This window comes from Rhyacophila brunnea, unplaced genomic scaffold (assembly GCF_057557595.1).
Source record: "Rhyacophila brunnea isolate RB1 unplaced genomic scaffold, BYU_Rbru_1.0 scaffold_13, whole genome shotgun sequence".
Lineage (NCBI taxonomy): Eukaryota > Metazoa > Arthropoda > Insecta > Trichoptera > Rhyacophilidae > Rhyacophila > Rhyacophila brunnea.
The window spans coordinates 8,236,258-8,251,416 of record NW_028232785.1 but is presented as its reverse complement, the minus strand read 5'-3'; the positions used below and the strand labels follow the sequence as shown (position 1 = coordinate 8,251,416).

The following is a 15,159-nucleotide window of genomic DNA, read 5'->3' as shown; positions in this document are numbered from 1 at the left end:
GACCGCGATAATACTTACTGTCAACAGTAAATCCACGCATGTGTAAATGGGGTATAAAGCTTTCAATGTTCTGTCGTGGAAAACCTGTCAGTTATCCCTCGAATAAGACAGCATCATCGCGTACTCCCGATGGCAGAGCTTCAACAGTGGGAGTAACCAGATATGTCTCAGTCAGGTGATATTGATTTTAGAGGTAAGCTTGATAATGGAGCAAGGACATAACCCTGCCTGACGTCTCAATCGCCGATCAAAGAATAATCTGGATTGGGACAGGTGCCATGGTAACAAAGAAAACCAAGCAAATAACTTGTCAACAGTCTTTTTTATTCCAATCTTAATAATACAACTGTGAATTTTAATGTGTTATTTAAGCGTTAGATAATTCATTAATTAATTAATCTATAATGGACAGCTTTAAGAGTATAAGTCAAATGTTGGTCAAAACGAAAGAAACTCAAAAGAATGTTCTGCAGAAGTACAGGAGTGAGAGGAATGGAATCGACTCATTTCATACGAAACCACACAGTACAACTTAAAATTCATTCATACGTCGGTCCAGCAGAGAAGGCACACATGGGCGTGAAAGGTACGGCTGACACACGTTACGGTATGTGCGCATAGACGCAATATCTTCAGGCTCAATATAATAAACCTTGAGTTTGATAACTTCGAAACTAATTCATATAGAATATAGTACAAGACTCAAATTAAAAAACCTACTTATATTTATTACATTACGTTATCATGTTTCGATCCTAAGAGGATCATATGGGCCTCCACAGGGCGCAGGTTTGTATTAAGGCGATACTCCAGTGAAACGGCAAATAATTTTCAACTATAGGCGCGACGAAATTTTGGACTCGCTGGCAGTCTGAGAGCGAATGTCGAGGTGTGAATACGTCAATTTGTTTCGTGATGGCGACGGGGGTATTAATTCTTAAATCGTGTAAAGATGACTAAAACGTTACCCATTTACTTTAAAAAGAAAACATGTCAATGAATATATATTTTTATTGTTACTAATAGAACAATAAACAGAACATTAAATGGACGCATGTTGGATTCATATGACAAATTATATTTCGGTCAGCATGCGTCATTTGCACCCGCGACCCGCAATCCGCGCATCGCCTGGCCACGATCTTTTTAGACCATGCCTCAACTGAGGTATAGCCTTAACAGATTTTTGTTTTTACGAGAAATGGATGTTAGCCTCGCTCAATCTATTAGGTCCAAACACACATTGAAAAAAACCACATTAATTTGTCATTTTAATCCAACATATCATTAAGAATTACATGGCACTATAAGCAGATTTTTATTTATTGTTTTATTCATTCCTCGTGTCATTTTTCCTTACTGTTTTTTAATATTTAATGGATTCCGGCATCCTGGAAGGCCGCTAAATATTATCTATAAAGTGTATACGGCAGAACTACATGATGCTGGTTTGACCGGGAACGATGCAAGAAGACTGGCGAGCGACAGGGATTCTTGGAGGCGCCTCGTGGTGTCCATATGGTCCAACTAAGGAGCGGATATGGCCGAAAAAGATTTTTTAATGGAATTGCTTTTAAAATAGCCACGTTTGACGATTGCTTTTCAATTTTTACAAATCGATACCCTAGTTCTTATAGGGAAACAATTCAAAATTTTAAGCTTTTGAGTTAATAATGACATTCGATGTAGAAAGGTCTTTTCTTTATAATTCAACAAAAAAATTAATCAATAATATCTTCAACGGGTCATAAAATCGAATACCTAACCCTTTCTGGCATTAATCATTAATCCAATTTATAATCAGGAATGTCTAGGTCGATTATTGGTTAAAAAGAAAAATTTCATTGTGCATTGAACAAAATAAAAAATAAACACATTTACTTAAAAAATCAAGACAAGAAATGAGAATTTGTGCAAAATTTTCAAACGCCCTTAGAACAATGTACTTAAATATTTTGAGTTATTTCCCTATAGTACTAAGGTGTCGAAATGTAGAATTTATTGAGTTTTTATGCTCTCTGAAACAAGGCTCTTTAGAGTTATATTCGTAAGACCGTTGTTTGAAAGGTACGTTTTCGACTTATACTCGTAAGGCCAACTGAAAGGTACACTTATACTGTAAGGTCACTTTGAAGGTATGCATTTTGACTTGTACTCCTAAGGCCGCCCAAGATAGAAATTAGGAAGTAGTTTAAATGCAAAGCCGAAACCAGAAATGAATATTTCTAGTATATAGTTAATACATAATGAGACGGAATGTGCGATTTAAAGTCTCCTGCAAAGCGAAGATGCGCCCAATTTCAGATAATTTTACGAAATTCTGCCACTTTGGCACCATGGTAAATAAACCATTGATAGAAATACTGAAAAGCGACAGGTATTCTTGGAAGCCATATGTCCCACCTGAGTATGCTATGCGATAGGTAAAAAAACAGCAAAATACTTTGGAACTTCCCAGACTTTTAAAAAAAAACCCAATCGATGCCATGAACAAGCAAAATGCCCACGGTCTAAAAGGGCTACATTCTCTACCTGACTTTCTTCCATACAAGAAAGATAGATTGCAGTAAAATTTAACATGTCAATTCATCCCACCATTGATTCCTGGCGCTGGGAACTGGAATTACTATACCACTGGTCTTGACCTTTGAAGATATTCTCTCTCTTTCTTTATTTCTGAACACCGCGCAGTCCTCAGGGATCCGATATGAATATAGATTAACCCTCATCGTAACACTATCTGTTTTGCAATAATACAAAAAATCTTTGTTAATTTTAGAAAATATAATAATAATATATGCTAAGAATGTTTTTCGATCTAATCTGAGTCGCCCAAGCCGTCGTCTGAGTCGTCATTCTGGTCGTAGGTTCCTCCCCTGATGGTCCTCTTCTTCTGGCCAAAATGCTCCTTCTGTTTCTTGGCATTGTCTGGGGGAGTCAGTAGGTCGCCACTGTATTCGATCGCCTCCGATCTAAAGACCAAGCAAAGACGTTGAATCAAAACCGAAGAATATTAATAATCACCCCATTATCGCAATAATTATAAGCAAATTAAAGTCATTTAATTGATTGAGTTTCGTGAGTCGTTCGTTAAGTTTGCAGCATTTTTGTGTACACTTTTGGTGGGTTTTATATCAATAAATATTGTGTGAAATTACATTGTAGAGAATATGTACATATTTTGTGTTAGATTTTGATCATATGTGGGGTTTAAAAATAGACATTTCACATTATCAAACACTGCTGCCTCAAATCCAAATACAAATAAAAAATCTATGCAGTGGGTCTCAAAACGGGAGTATAGGTAAGTTGCAGAATAGCCAAAATGTCCAACCTGGCTATCCTCCATTCGAGCATCTCCGTCGTGAAGTCATCGCAGTTTCCAAGATCGGTGAATCCGACAATGAAGTCTTTAGTCTTTGAATCCTTGACGCAAGCAATCGTCGGTATTACCTTTATCCGGAGACGTTCTGCAATTAAAAGCAAAAAAAAGTCATTTGACTGTATGTATGCCACCATAGATAAATGTTGTACTTTACTTATTATACTAGTCCTGCAGATAACATATAAAATGGTGGAAAATGGACAAACCTGTGAGGAATGGACTCCGTTCCACATCGAGCTTGACGAATCTGGTCTCCATGTGCTTCCGGGCGAGGTTCTTGAGATGCATGTCCACGATCTTGCAGCGGGGGCTGTCTGACTTGTAAAAGTGGCACACCATGTCTTTGGACTTCTTGGTGACCGCAAAGAACTCTTTCTCGTCCGACAGCTCGGTGTACTCACCGTGGCCCTGCAATTGACAAATTTATGCATTGAAGAATTTACAAACATACAAGTGAATTGATGAATTGAATTGGCTAGTAAATAGTGGGTGTCTGGGACTTACGATTGTATTCGGTAAAAATGAAATGCCGCCTATTCGACGCTTGCATTCTGACGGTGCTGCTTAACGGTAGTGAATCATGGCACTTTACGAAGGCTCAGAGCAACCGTATACTGAACTTCGAAAACAGATGTTTGCGACAGATATTGGGTGTGCGGTAGTATGACTTTAGGAGCAACGAGGAGATAAGAGAGCGTATCAAGCAGCCTCTCATCACGCTGAGAGTGAAGAGGCGGCAGAAGAGAATTTCAACCTGGCTTGCCTGTTCTTCAAGCCAACCGGATTCCGGCATCCTGGAAGGCAGCTAAATACTAAATATCTAGTAGAGTGTATACGGTGGAGCTACGGGATGCTGGTTTGACATGGAACGATGCAAGAAGACTGGCGAGTGACAGGGAATCTTGGATGCGCCTCGTGGTGTCCATATACTCCAACTAAAGGGCGGATATGGCCGAAGAAGTAAATAGTGGAAAGCATTTGGAACTACAGTGAGTTCTCGACTTACGACAAACCAAAAAAACGATACAATCGATTGCGACATCTATAATTTTTTAAACAATGTGCAGTTAGCCACTCTGTGTGCGCTACTGGACGGTGGTTTACTCGCACATCTAATCTCGCCTCGTCTGCAAAACAGCCATAAATCAAACAGTGTAGGAATGTCGCATTCATGTTGCATAGTTGGCAGCGCACATATGAGCCTAGTGACAGCGACGATTGCAACCTCTCGAAACGTCAAGTCGTCAAAAAAATGAAACGCTGAACAAAATGCCATCAGACGCCGAAACAGCGATTATTATGTATTAAGCACAGAAGTTTCTGAAGTGGTTTCTCCTTATATAATCATAATATGCATGTATTTATTATATTTCAATCTCTTGGACAAAGTAAATACGGGTGCACTCGTCTGTCATTCATAGGAGACAGGTGACGTTTCGATTAAAATGACTGACTCATAGCGGTTTGCGCAATTCTCACTGCAACACAGACGGCGAGCGACTTGCTGCGGGTGTTTTGTGAATAACAATGACATGTTGCAGAGGAGACGAATTTAGATGTGCGAGCCGGCTTAAATTTAGAGATAGATATTCGAATGTACGCTATTTTAAAATGTTAATATTTCGCAAGCAAAATAGCGCCTTTTTTCCTATTTGAACAAATTTGTGGTGTTTATCTCACTTCAGCCCCCCAGCTTGTGGGGGCCATGCAATAGCGAGAATACACGCTGAAGGCATAGAACCGGTTATATGTTGAAAAAGAAAACCCTTGCTTATACTTACGTTTGCTCGCCATTCCTGTTTGAGATGTGCCCGTTTTTTCATTTCACTTAGTCGGAGCTCCCTGAGGTTTTCTATGTCATCAGAGTCCAGTGTGTTTAATCTGGAAATTTGATTAATTATTGCAAACCTCTGAGTAATGATATATAGAGAGCGCCTATTGTTCGGCAAAATGAATCCGTGTTTCTTGCGTATAACGCACAGTAGAACCTCAATTTTATTATTATCAACTTAACTATGAAATGTTATACCGTCGTGTTGCTTCTCAGTACGGCTACCAAATTTAAACACAACATAGTTAACAATATGTTCTACGAACTAATAACTAAACATAATTACCATCAATTTTATATTTAATACAAAAACAATAAACACGTTGATACCGGATGAAGGTCTCCCACAGGAGACCACCTCGAAAGGGCGGACCGAACCATCATCTTTCCCAAAACACCACAGCCTACGTCCACTCTTCGCGGTTCTCGCAACCCTCGGCCGAGCGGAGCCCGTCTCCCCAAAATCCGAAATTCGAATTCGTCCACCCTCCCGCCAAAACACAGACGCGGTCTGTCGAAAACGGCCGCTCGCGCCGCCACTAGTCAATCTGTCGGTAAATCAGAGGTTCGCGACCGACAGCCGTCGCCGCCGATCTGTCAGTTGGATGCGCGCGAAAAAGCTCTCTCGCCTCGGACGCCGACTAGCCAGCAGCACCTCAAGCATCAAGCATCTCCAGCAAACAAAAGACCACATCGGCAGCACGCCAAGCCGCAAGCCCTGACTCTCTTGCCTCTCGGACGCCAAGCCAGCCACAAGCATCTCCAGCTCAGCCAGAAAAAGGACCGTAAGCCCTGACTCTCTTGCCTCGGACGCGGAACAGCCAGCATCTCCAGCCAGCGACGCTGCGTCTGCAGCCCGCCAAATCGACATTACCCATGACCGAATATTAAAATACCCTGCAAATAACTAACTACGATAAAATAAACCAGCCTCAACAGCATACACCGTGCGTTTCTGTCTCCCATCCCCGCTTCTTTAGCCATGAAATTATCACGGTGTCATCTCCGCCTAAGCGCGAAGAAGGCCGGTGATAACGTGCTCGCAGTTTTTAAATGAATGTGATCAGTCAAATCCATATTTGCCGGCGACGTTTTCAAAAAATATTTAATTCAACCGAAATCCTATCTTACTCTAACACATAATGCGGAGATATAAGCGTGCCGAATGCTTTCTCACTCGCACTTATGTTTTTGTTCAGGTTGTTGCAAACTCTTATAATGGATAGACCCTTCACCTATGTCGCACAGAAGCGAATGGGACGACTGGACTCCGGACAATTGGACGCCGCACTGTCGTAGACATACAGAACGTAGACGAGGTATTTTAATCAGTTTCTATCTACTACTTAGTAGTTTGAATTCATTTTACTCTTAACATAATGTATTCGTTATTGCCGATTGAGAATTACCATGCCTAAGGCTTTATATAAAATAAAAAAACTCTTTTTTCGTTGGAACTTAAACATATGCACGATTAAATCATTATTTACGTCTGCATATTTACATTCTCACCAACTATTAAATCATTTAAATATAAATAATATTAAGTACCTATAAGTACCTAACGTCTATTTATTTTCGAATTCCGTGGCGTCCAGTTGTCCCGGTGCCAAATCGTCCTAGACCCCGCACAGAATGCATTGATAGAACTTCAAATGATTTTGCATTACTCATGACTCGGGAATGAAATAATATAATGCTCTAAAAAATTTGGGGTAACTTTGTTTTATTTAAATGATATGAATTTGTTTACCTGTCTAATTCGGCGTCCACCTGCCTCTCGACGTTGCTGGCGATATGTTGAATGACTTGTTCCATTTTGTTTTTGATCTGGAAGTAAAATGAAAAATTATAATAATTTAGTAATACCCAGTGGAGGCTGTTATGATTCAACATAAATAGTGCACACTAGCGGTGAGTTGGAAATACTGTCACCAGTTTGTGTACTCAAGTATCGGATGAAACTACCCATACTCAGTACGTGTGGCCCAATAAACTTGTTCCAAAAAACTTGTGATGATATCATCGCGAGTCTCGCTCGCTAGTTGGTAGACTTTCAATACTACTGACATTAAATGCGCGCGAGCGAGATAGCACTTGAATACAATTATATATTAATTTATTAGTCTATGCGTGCGAATGACATCATCTTATGTATGAACGATCGGTCATAAATTTTCTGTAGCAGCATATAATTCCCTCGGAAATGTGGCGAGGTAACGCAGTTTACAATAAAAAAACTCATAAATTTAAAATGTGTTTAAAAAGAATAACTGATTAGTAATTTAAAATAAATTAATGATGCTCTGCGTTAACAAGTCAAGACAAATATTCGTTTGTCTATAAAATATTTTTAATCGATTATGGTTTGGTTTAGTTAGGGCTTAATGAATTTGAAAAAACTAACACTATCCGTAATATTATGTATTCATAATTCGACGATAACAATTAAGTATGACTGAAAAACTGCTTTGTACAACCAAGAAGAGCCCATAGCATACCTAAACTATTATGGTTTGTTTAGGCAGGGTTTAGTTGAATTTTAAAAACTAACCAACACTATCTGCAATTTTTAGTTTTATTTCAATGAAAACAAATACATTTGACTGACAAAGTTTAGTGTGCACTATTTATATCGAATCTTAACAGCATAAACTCCACCCTTCGCCACTGCCGAAATTACACACATTTTCGATAACTGGTTATTCCTTATACCAGGCATGTCCAACGCGTCAATCGCACCATAACTTCAAATTATTTACAAATTAACAATGAAGAAGCCTACGTGACCTTGTCGTATCACATCACTAAATGCTATCTGCAGCAATGAGAGTAATAGCGCCTGTACACGTACATAGATTTATTTGCAGCAATAGTGAGTATTTTGAACTATCGTGACAATAACTAACTGTCTTTCCAATCTTATTCTTCAAAAGTAAGCGAGATGCGATGTTGTCATTTTATAGTACTATTTATTTGACAGGTCGTAAAAATTGGTTAACCTCAAAATGACTCTCTTCTCACTGTATTTCATTTTTCTACCGGCAAGTTCACCACTATCGTTCTACTGGGCAGGCGCAAATCGAAAAAATCTTAATTGTCGCATGAAAATTCAGAAGCTTCCGAATTTTTTTGATTCATGCATGCAATCTTGCAACTTGCATGACAATACGGGTTTACAGATGCATTTTATTGCTCTTCTTCCACGGAGCTACATCTCGGGGTGGGATTTGGCCTCCTCCACAACCGCTCTCCACTCACTCCGGTCTCTCGCCACACTTCTCCAGTTACCGGGTCTTCCTATATGAAGCCAGTCCACTTCTACGGCGTCAGCCCATCTCCTTCTTGGATAGCCTTTGGGTCTCTTTCTGTTGGGGTAGCCACTTCGTCATGATCCTTGGCACTCTAACTTCAGGCAATCAATTGCATTTTATTGCTATTGCCGGGATAATACGTACTGTCAGCAGTAAATCTATGCACGTGTAAACGGGGTATAAAGCTTTCAATGTTCTATACATCGTGGAATACTGTTAATGCGACCTTTCAGTTATTCCTCGAAGTTACCAGCTGTGCCTCAATCAGGTGGTATTGATTTTAGAGGTACGCTTGATAATGGAGCAAGGACGCAACCCTGCCTGACGTCTCAATCAACAAGAGAAGTTGTGAAGTCTCATAATTTAAGCTGAGACGGTAGTTTTTCGTAACCGTCGCGCAGTGGGCTCTTTGCACAGTATGAGAATAGTTAGACGATGAGTGTTCAAAGGAAGGCCAAAACTTTACATTTTCATCATCATGAAAATCAATCAAATCAGACAGTAATGATAGAAAATTAAATTTTCTTCGCTATATTATAATTTAGGGGTTCCTGGGTAAATTCTAAAAGTGACTTCAATACCCTAAAATCCCCATTTGTCGTGCCAAAGTTCATGTTTTTTATACATAAGTGTACAATTAGTTAAATTAGATTTTCTGAGCGTAAAAAACAGAAGAACGACAACTATTGAACATTTCCATAAACAATGAAAATCACAAAAAACGATGAACGTTCGAAATTTAAAAAAAACTTTCGATGGAAAATCTAATGGCGCACTTGATATGAATTTTGACAGTCGGAATAATTTTCAGAATTAAAATGTAATATTATTGCTATATTTCATTAAATAAACGACATACATAAAATATATAATACACAAATTGCACTTTTTCCTTTTATAGGTAGGTACCTAGTAAGGTTACGGAACTCATTAATTTGCAAGTACATTTCGTGAAACAAATCAACCTTGACAGGCGTAACACTAATTCGTTTACGATTATTCGAAGATTAATTAGTAATTTTATGAATGAAACGTAATTATTTTACGAGATATTCATTGATTTCACACATTTAATTTATTATTGGCAATCATCGGCGTGGGAGGTACCTATAAAAGCGGATGTTTTTTAATTCCGTTTTTAAAGGTATACTGAACTTAATATACGGCTAAATGCACAATAAAGCGAACATAACACTTTAAATTAGATATAATGGCTTGTTTTTGTACCTTTTAATGGGGTTTTAATAGTATATATTTTTAATTATTGACAAAACAAAACAGCGTGAGTCACGTACTCTCAGAAATCAGAAATGACGTTTCTTTGGCGTGCCGCCGTGCGTTTTTTGAACCAAAAACAAAATTAATTTATGGATGTAAAATAATTTTGTTTATTTTTAACCATTATTATTTTTAGCGAATTTATCGTTAAAAGGTAATACAAAAATTTAAATAATCGTCATATTATATTATATCTTAATATGTATTATTTGATAATATCTTTAAATTTTAATTGTAGATACCTACCTACCTAAGTAGTTGTAGTAAAGGTAAAAGCTTTCTTGTTCTATGGCCATATGTTGAAATATCGTGGGTAAAATAAATTCACATTTAACAAAATTGAAACTTCACATTTCATTATCGTATTTATGGATCTTTACATAATATATTTCTGATTCATTTATAATAATCAAGTGCTACATAAATAATAAACTAATAATTTTATTCATCAGGCAATATTATTATAATGACATTTACGTAGTCTATGCCCTTGATAAACAAGATGTCACTGGTAGCTGGGCGTGTATGAAATCAGTGAAGTGACACATCGAGATAATAATTCAAATTTATTTACTGTAAGTACACATTAAAATAGCATAAATTCATTTCTAAATCATTCGGAAAGGATTTAATACAATATTTAATGACACATAAGATTCAAAATCATTTCATTCACGGTTAAAATTCTGAATAAATGATTCCGTGTTTATTGTTAAAATGTAAGACACTTCAGATTTTTAATCGTTGATATTGTATACTTTTGACTTATTTATCGTAAAATTGTTGTGTATTATTATAAACTGATGTATTTACAACACGTTAAATGGCAGTTTGAGCTTATATTATACTTTAAATTCGGTTAAATTCACAATGAAACAGCAATTGTAGGTTTCTAATGCAAAAGTGACTATTTCCATTTTTGCACTTTTTCAGGAATCAACATTTTCTATGAGAGACCTTCAGAATTAAAATACACATTCAATTTAAAGACATGTGATAGGTAGAGTAATTTTCTATATTTCCTAAAAAAATTAGACCTCCATCAAACGTATTAATAGTTATTAAAGAAAAACCATTTTTTTTATTTCGAATTTTTCCAAAACTGACTATTTCCAGGAAATAGTCGGTTTTGGAATATAAGATTTCACATGCTCATAGTATTTTAACATTTTGGAATTTAATAGAGACAGTTTTTAGTAAAATAAGAACACAACAATTACAAGGGTAAGTTATATGCTTTATTAGGAAAAATATAAAAAATAAAAAATGGCTAAATTATGATGAAAATAAAATAATTAATCTTCGTCTTCTGTCTCAGTTAGTTCAATATCATTTGGCGCAAGCCCCAAGATGACATCATAAAATTAGTTCGCATTTGGAGGGTGGTGAAGAACTTCATTAGCTTCATGACATCATCCTTTTAACTTTCTTAACATGGCTTATTTTATTCAATATTTGAGTAGTATCGGTAGTCATAGTTTTGTTTCTTTTTAAAATCGTAGCTCCAACAAAAGACCGAGCATACGTCTGTGAAACACCAATAGTCGACTTTCCCCTTTAATATAAGTCATCACTTAATGTTCTTTGATTTTGAAAGGGAACTTATTCAGAAGAGGTTTTATTGCAGATTTGTAGTAGAAAAAATTAAAATCTTTGCCATACACTTTCAATGTACAGTTTTTTTTTTAAACTCTGATTCACTCTTATTTGTATTTGATATTGGTGGCAGAATAACAATCGGTTCATTATTAGACGTATTTAATTGAGCACTGTCGAAAATTAAGGTTATGTTCATATTTTATATTGTGGAACTTTCTCCAACCAAACATCCAATGCATAACACGAAATGATTTCATCATTGTTAATACCTTGGTCACTACGGCTTGCCATTCTACTAAATTAAAAACACTTTTATGACAAATGAACGAAGACAAATACCATTTCGAACAATACTTTTATGAATCTGACGTTTCATAAACGAGGAATTAGTCAATTTTGAAGGAAATCTTTTTTCTATGGAATTAGTGCACTATGGAATAAATCGCGCGCTCTTAGTGTTGTAGTTTAATGGATAATAGTCAGTTTTGGCTACAAACACAAATAGTCAATTTTGAAATAAAACAGAATAATGTTCATACTAGAAATAGTTCGTTTTGAAAAAAATCGCAATTTTCAAACAGCAAAATCATATGAAAATATCGCGATTTGGTCGAAAACAAATATGCCAATCGATTCCTGGCATACCAATCTATAATCGTGCATACTTAACTCATTTTCGTCAATTTTGGAAATAGTCACTTTTGCATTAGAACCCTACAATTTATGACAGATTTTTTTAGTAAGTACACTCTTGATTTGTACACACATGATAATTTGCCCTTTCGACCTATATATTTTGTGACTGTATACTGTATAGTAATATCATGAAAAAATACAATGTTAATGTATTTTTCAAGCTATGAATATCTTTTACCCACGGTGGCCTTTGAAACCCTGAGTCGCAGGCTCGATCCTGTGGCTCGCCAAAAAATGCCTGCTACCTCCATTTCCTTGGTCCCAAGACCGTCTAATAATATGTCTGGGTCTTTTTACTGGTTCTCCGCCACCGCTCGCTGTCATCTGTCAGTGAGCGCAGTGTTGCCAACTGAACTATAATTATAGTACATTTTCGTCCGCGTACTATTAAAAAAGTATAGTACGTCAAAAATACCACAATTTTATTGATTGAATTCGCCGGTTTGGTTAGGGGTTAATATGTTGCGATGTTTAAAGTTCCGTAAAATGTTCGTACTTCAATCACAGCAAATCGTAATAACGTGACGCGAGGGACGTAGTAAGTATAATCTAGGTGTATAATATAAGATCTGTGTGCGATATTAGTCTATGGACGTGGTTTTGCGTTCTATACCTACTCTAAAAAACTAACGTGACAGTTAATAACGGCGGCCGGTGTTAGCATTTTTCGGTCGTAAGAGGTGTCATAATAAAGCAGGGCGTCGGAATTTCTCGAATTCCCCGTTATGTTTATGTGACAAACAAAAAATTTTCATTTTCTACACGTCCTATAATTTTTGCCGAAATACTATAATGGCTTGGACCGCATACTATAATTCGATGACAAAAAGATAGCTAAAATCCAAAATGGCGACTGACAGATTACGATGACGGAGAACCAGTAAAAAGCACCATATGTCTTTCTACACAGGAATCATAACAGATTTTGATGAGTGTTAGGTGTTAGCCGTTTGTATAAATTTCATTCAAGTTCCGAAATAAAGTGATGTAGGCAGGGAACTCAGAAATAATGGGAACTGAAATACCTAACGGGTGTGTGTAGAGAAACAGGCAGTAAATGTGCCGCAGATGCCTGCATGAGTTTTTACAACTTTCTTTTTAGACCAAACCCAACCTAACCTAACCTGCCATAACCTAATATAATCTTAGTGTTTGATAATGATGCATCAAAATGTATGAAAACTTCAAATTTTAAATTAACAATTATTGGACCGAAAAGCATCTGCGCCGACAAAGGTATTTAATATAATTGTCTACATGGAATAAACTGTTTTCCTAAAAAAAAATATAAAAGCTCATGCGAGCATCTGCAGCATAATTACCAAACAAGCAACCGATCTCACGTTTGGAAAAATATGGGATAATGTGTCCATAATATGTCATACGCCGAATAATGACAGCTGCTCTCGGTTTATGCACTGACACTCATTTAATATTGGTGTATTGAAGGTCGCAACACACACTATTTCACGTCTATAATGCGTGGCTCATTTTCATAGGACACTTACACATTCAAAACCTTTCTAATTCTTCGAATTCTATTTATTAATCTGTTCTGTGGATGTAGGTAGTTCAAACAACCGTAATTATTCATTTCTGGAATATGTAAAATCACATAAATGAAAAACCCCTTATAATTTAATTTTTCTCCACAGAACTGTAGAATATGGAAGTGAAGCTTTAAAAATGAAGGGTTTTACAACTCTGTTTTTACAAGTAATCGTGTTTACCGTAACTTAGGTTCCGAGTTTTTAATTTGAATTAGACCCCTTTGTGACTTCCGGGTTTAACGGACACCCCTCGCCTGCATTAGTCTGTTAAATTGAGCTGTTACTGTACCTAGTCACATTCATTGAATTGACCCCCTTTAGGGATTAGACCGAAACTGTCTTTTGACAGTCTTATAACACAGCGTTGGCTGCAAGTTAGAAAAATATTAATATTTTATGTTATTTAAGTAGTGTTATAAATATCCAAAAGTAACTAAATTCCAAGCCGACTATATTCAGACCTGGTACCATGCTGTAAATTTAGATCGTAGTGCTAGTTGTTGTTTATTCTTCAACGCAATATGGTAAATTGTTTGTTGATAATGATGATTTTTGTAAAATGGTAATACATTAATTCTTTTGACTATGTCCGATCATAATAATGGGCTTCCACGGCAAGGAGGTTTGTATTAACAGATTTTTGTTTTTACGAAAAATGGATGTTAGCCACTGGCTCAACCTATTAGGTCCATACTCTGATTCCAAACAGCTGACACGTAAGCCGTTCGGCCATCATAGTCGTTAATTACTTAATTAATTTGAACGAAATATTCAATCGAAAAACTGCATTAACTGCGAGCAGGTTACGCAGCATTGCATTCGAAGATAATCAATAACTAGTACTGCCATCGTAACCCGATATGTATTGATACCGGGGGGAAAAGAAGAAGAACTCACATGTCTTCTGGGTAGATGTCCTGATCCGGTATCACTTCGGGTTGCAGGTCATGTGTGGACATCAGGATGCATAATTCAAGATAAAACACGTCTTTAATTTGACAGTCCCACGTGGAACTACATTTATTTAAGCTAGGGCATAGGCAAACATTGATAATATTACATCACTTTTAGATGTAAAGAGGTCTTAAATTAGTTACCGCACTGTCTTTATATTAGGGGTCGGTTTATCATTATTATCCCGCGCACTAAGCACTGATTCACTTTGATGGCAACTATATAGATTATTATTCACGCGGCAACGATGAGGGGTGTCACTCTTTCTAAGATATGATAGCTTTTGATTGATTATTTTTAACGCGAGGATCATAACTGAAACACGTGTTAGAGGTATCCGCCGCGCCGAAGACGGCGGGGTAATGTTTTTGCCGGCTTCACTGCCAGATCGGAACTGAACCTGACTTTCGAAAAATATCTAAAAATCTTAATGGCGAAGGGGTACTTTCTCGCCTTGAGGGCGCGATTTCCGAGGGGTGCGGGGGGGTTGTTTGTCACAGCTTGGGGCTGTACATTTTGGACGTTATTTGTTATCTTGGGACACGCAGGTAC

At 37.0% G+C, this 15,159-nt stretch overlaps 2 protein-coding genes across 2 annotated transcripts in view; one reads left to right on the top strand and one right to left on the bottom strand.

Moving 5' to 3' along the window:
- Positions 1 to 303: 303 nt before the first annotated feature.
- Positions 304 to 9,836, bottom strand: LOC147076339 (phosducin-like protein 3). The gene is made up of 6 exons (XM_085941717.1): positions 9,758 to 9,836; positions 6,970 to 7,046; positions 5,167 to 5,266; positions 3,592 to 3,793; positions 3,335 to 3,470; positions 304 to 2,972 (listed from the first exon to the last, which is right to left on the bottom strand). Exons 2-6 carry the CDS (start codon positions 7,032 to 7,034, stop codon positions 2,819 to 2,821), a joined length of 657 nt encoding a protein of 218 aa, XP_085797843.1. The 5' UTR covers positions 7,035 to 7,046; positions 9,758 to 9,836; the 3' UTR covers positions 304 to 2,818.
- A 429-nt stretch (positions 9,837 to 10,265) lies between these two features.
- Positions 10,266 to 15,159, top strand: part of Cyfip (Cytoplasmic FMR1-interacting protein Sra-1) — a 30,211-nt gene continuing 25,317 nt past the window's right edge. The window contains exon 1 of the mRNA XM_085941725.1: positions 10,266 to 10,383. The gene's annotated coding sequence lies outside the window, so the exon portion shown is untranslated. The remainder of the gene's footprint in view (positions 10,384 to 15,159) is intronic.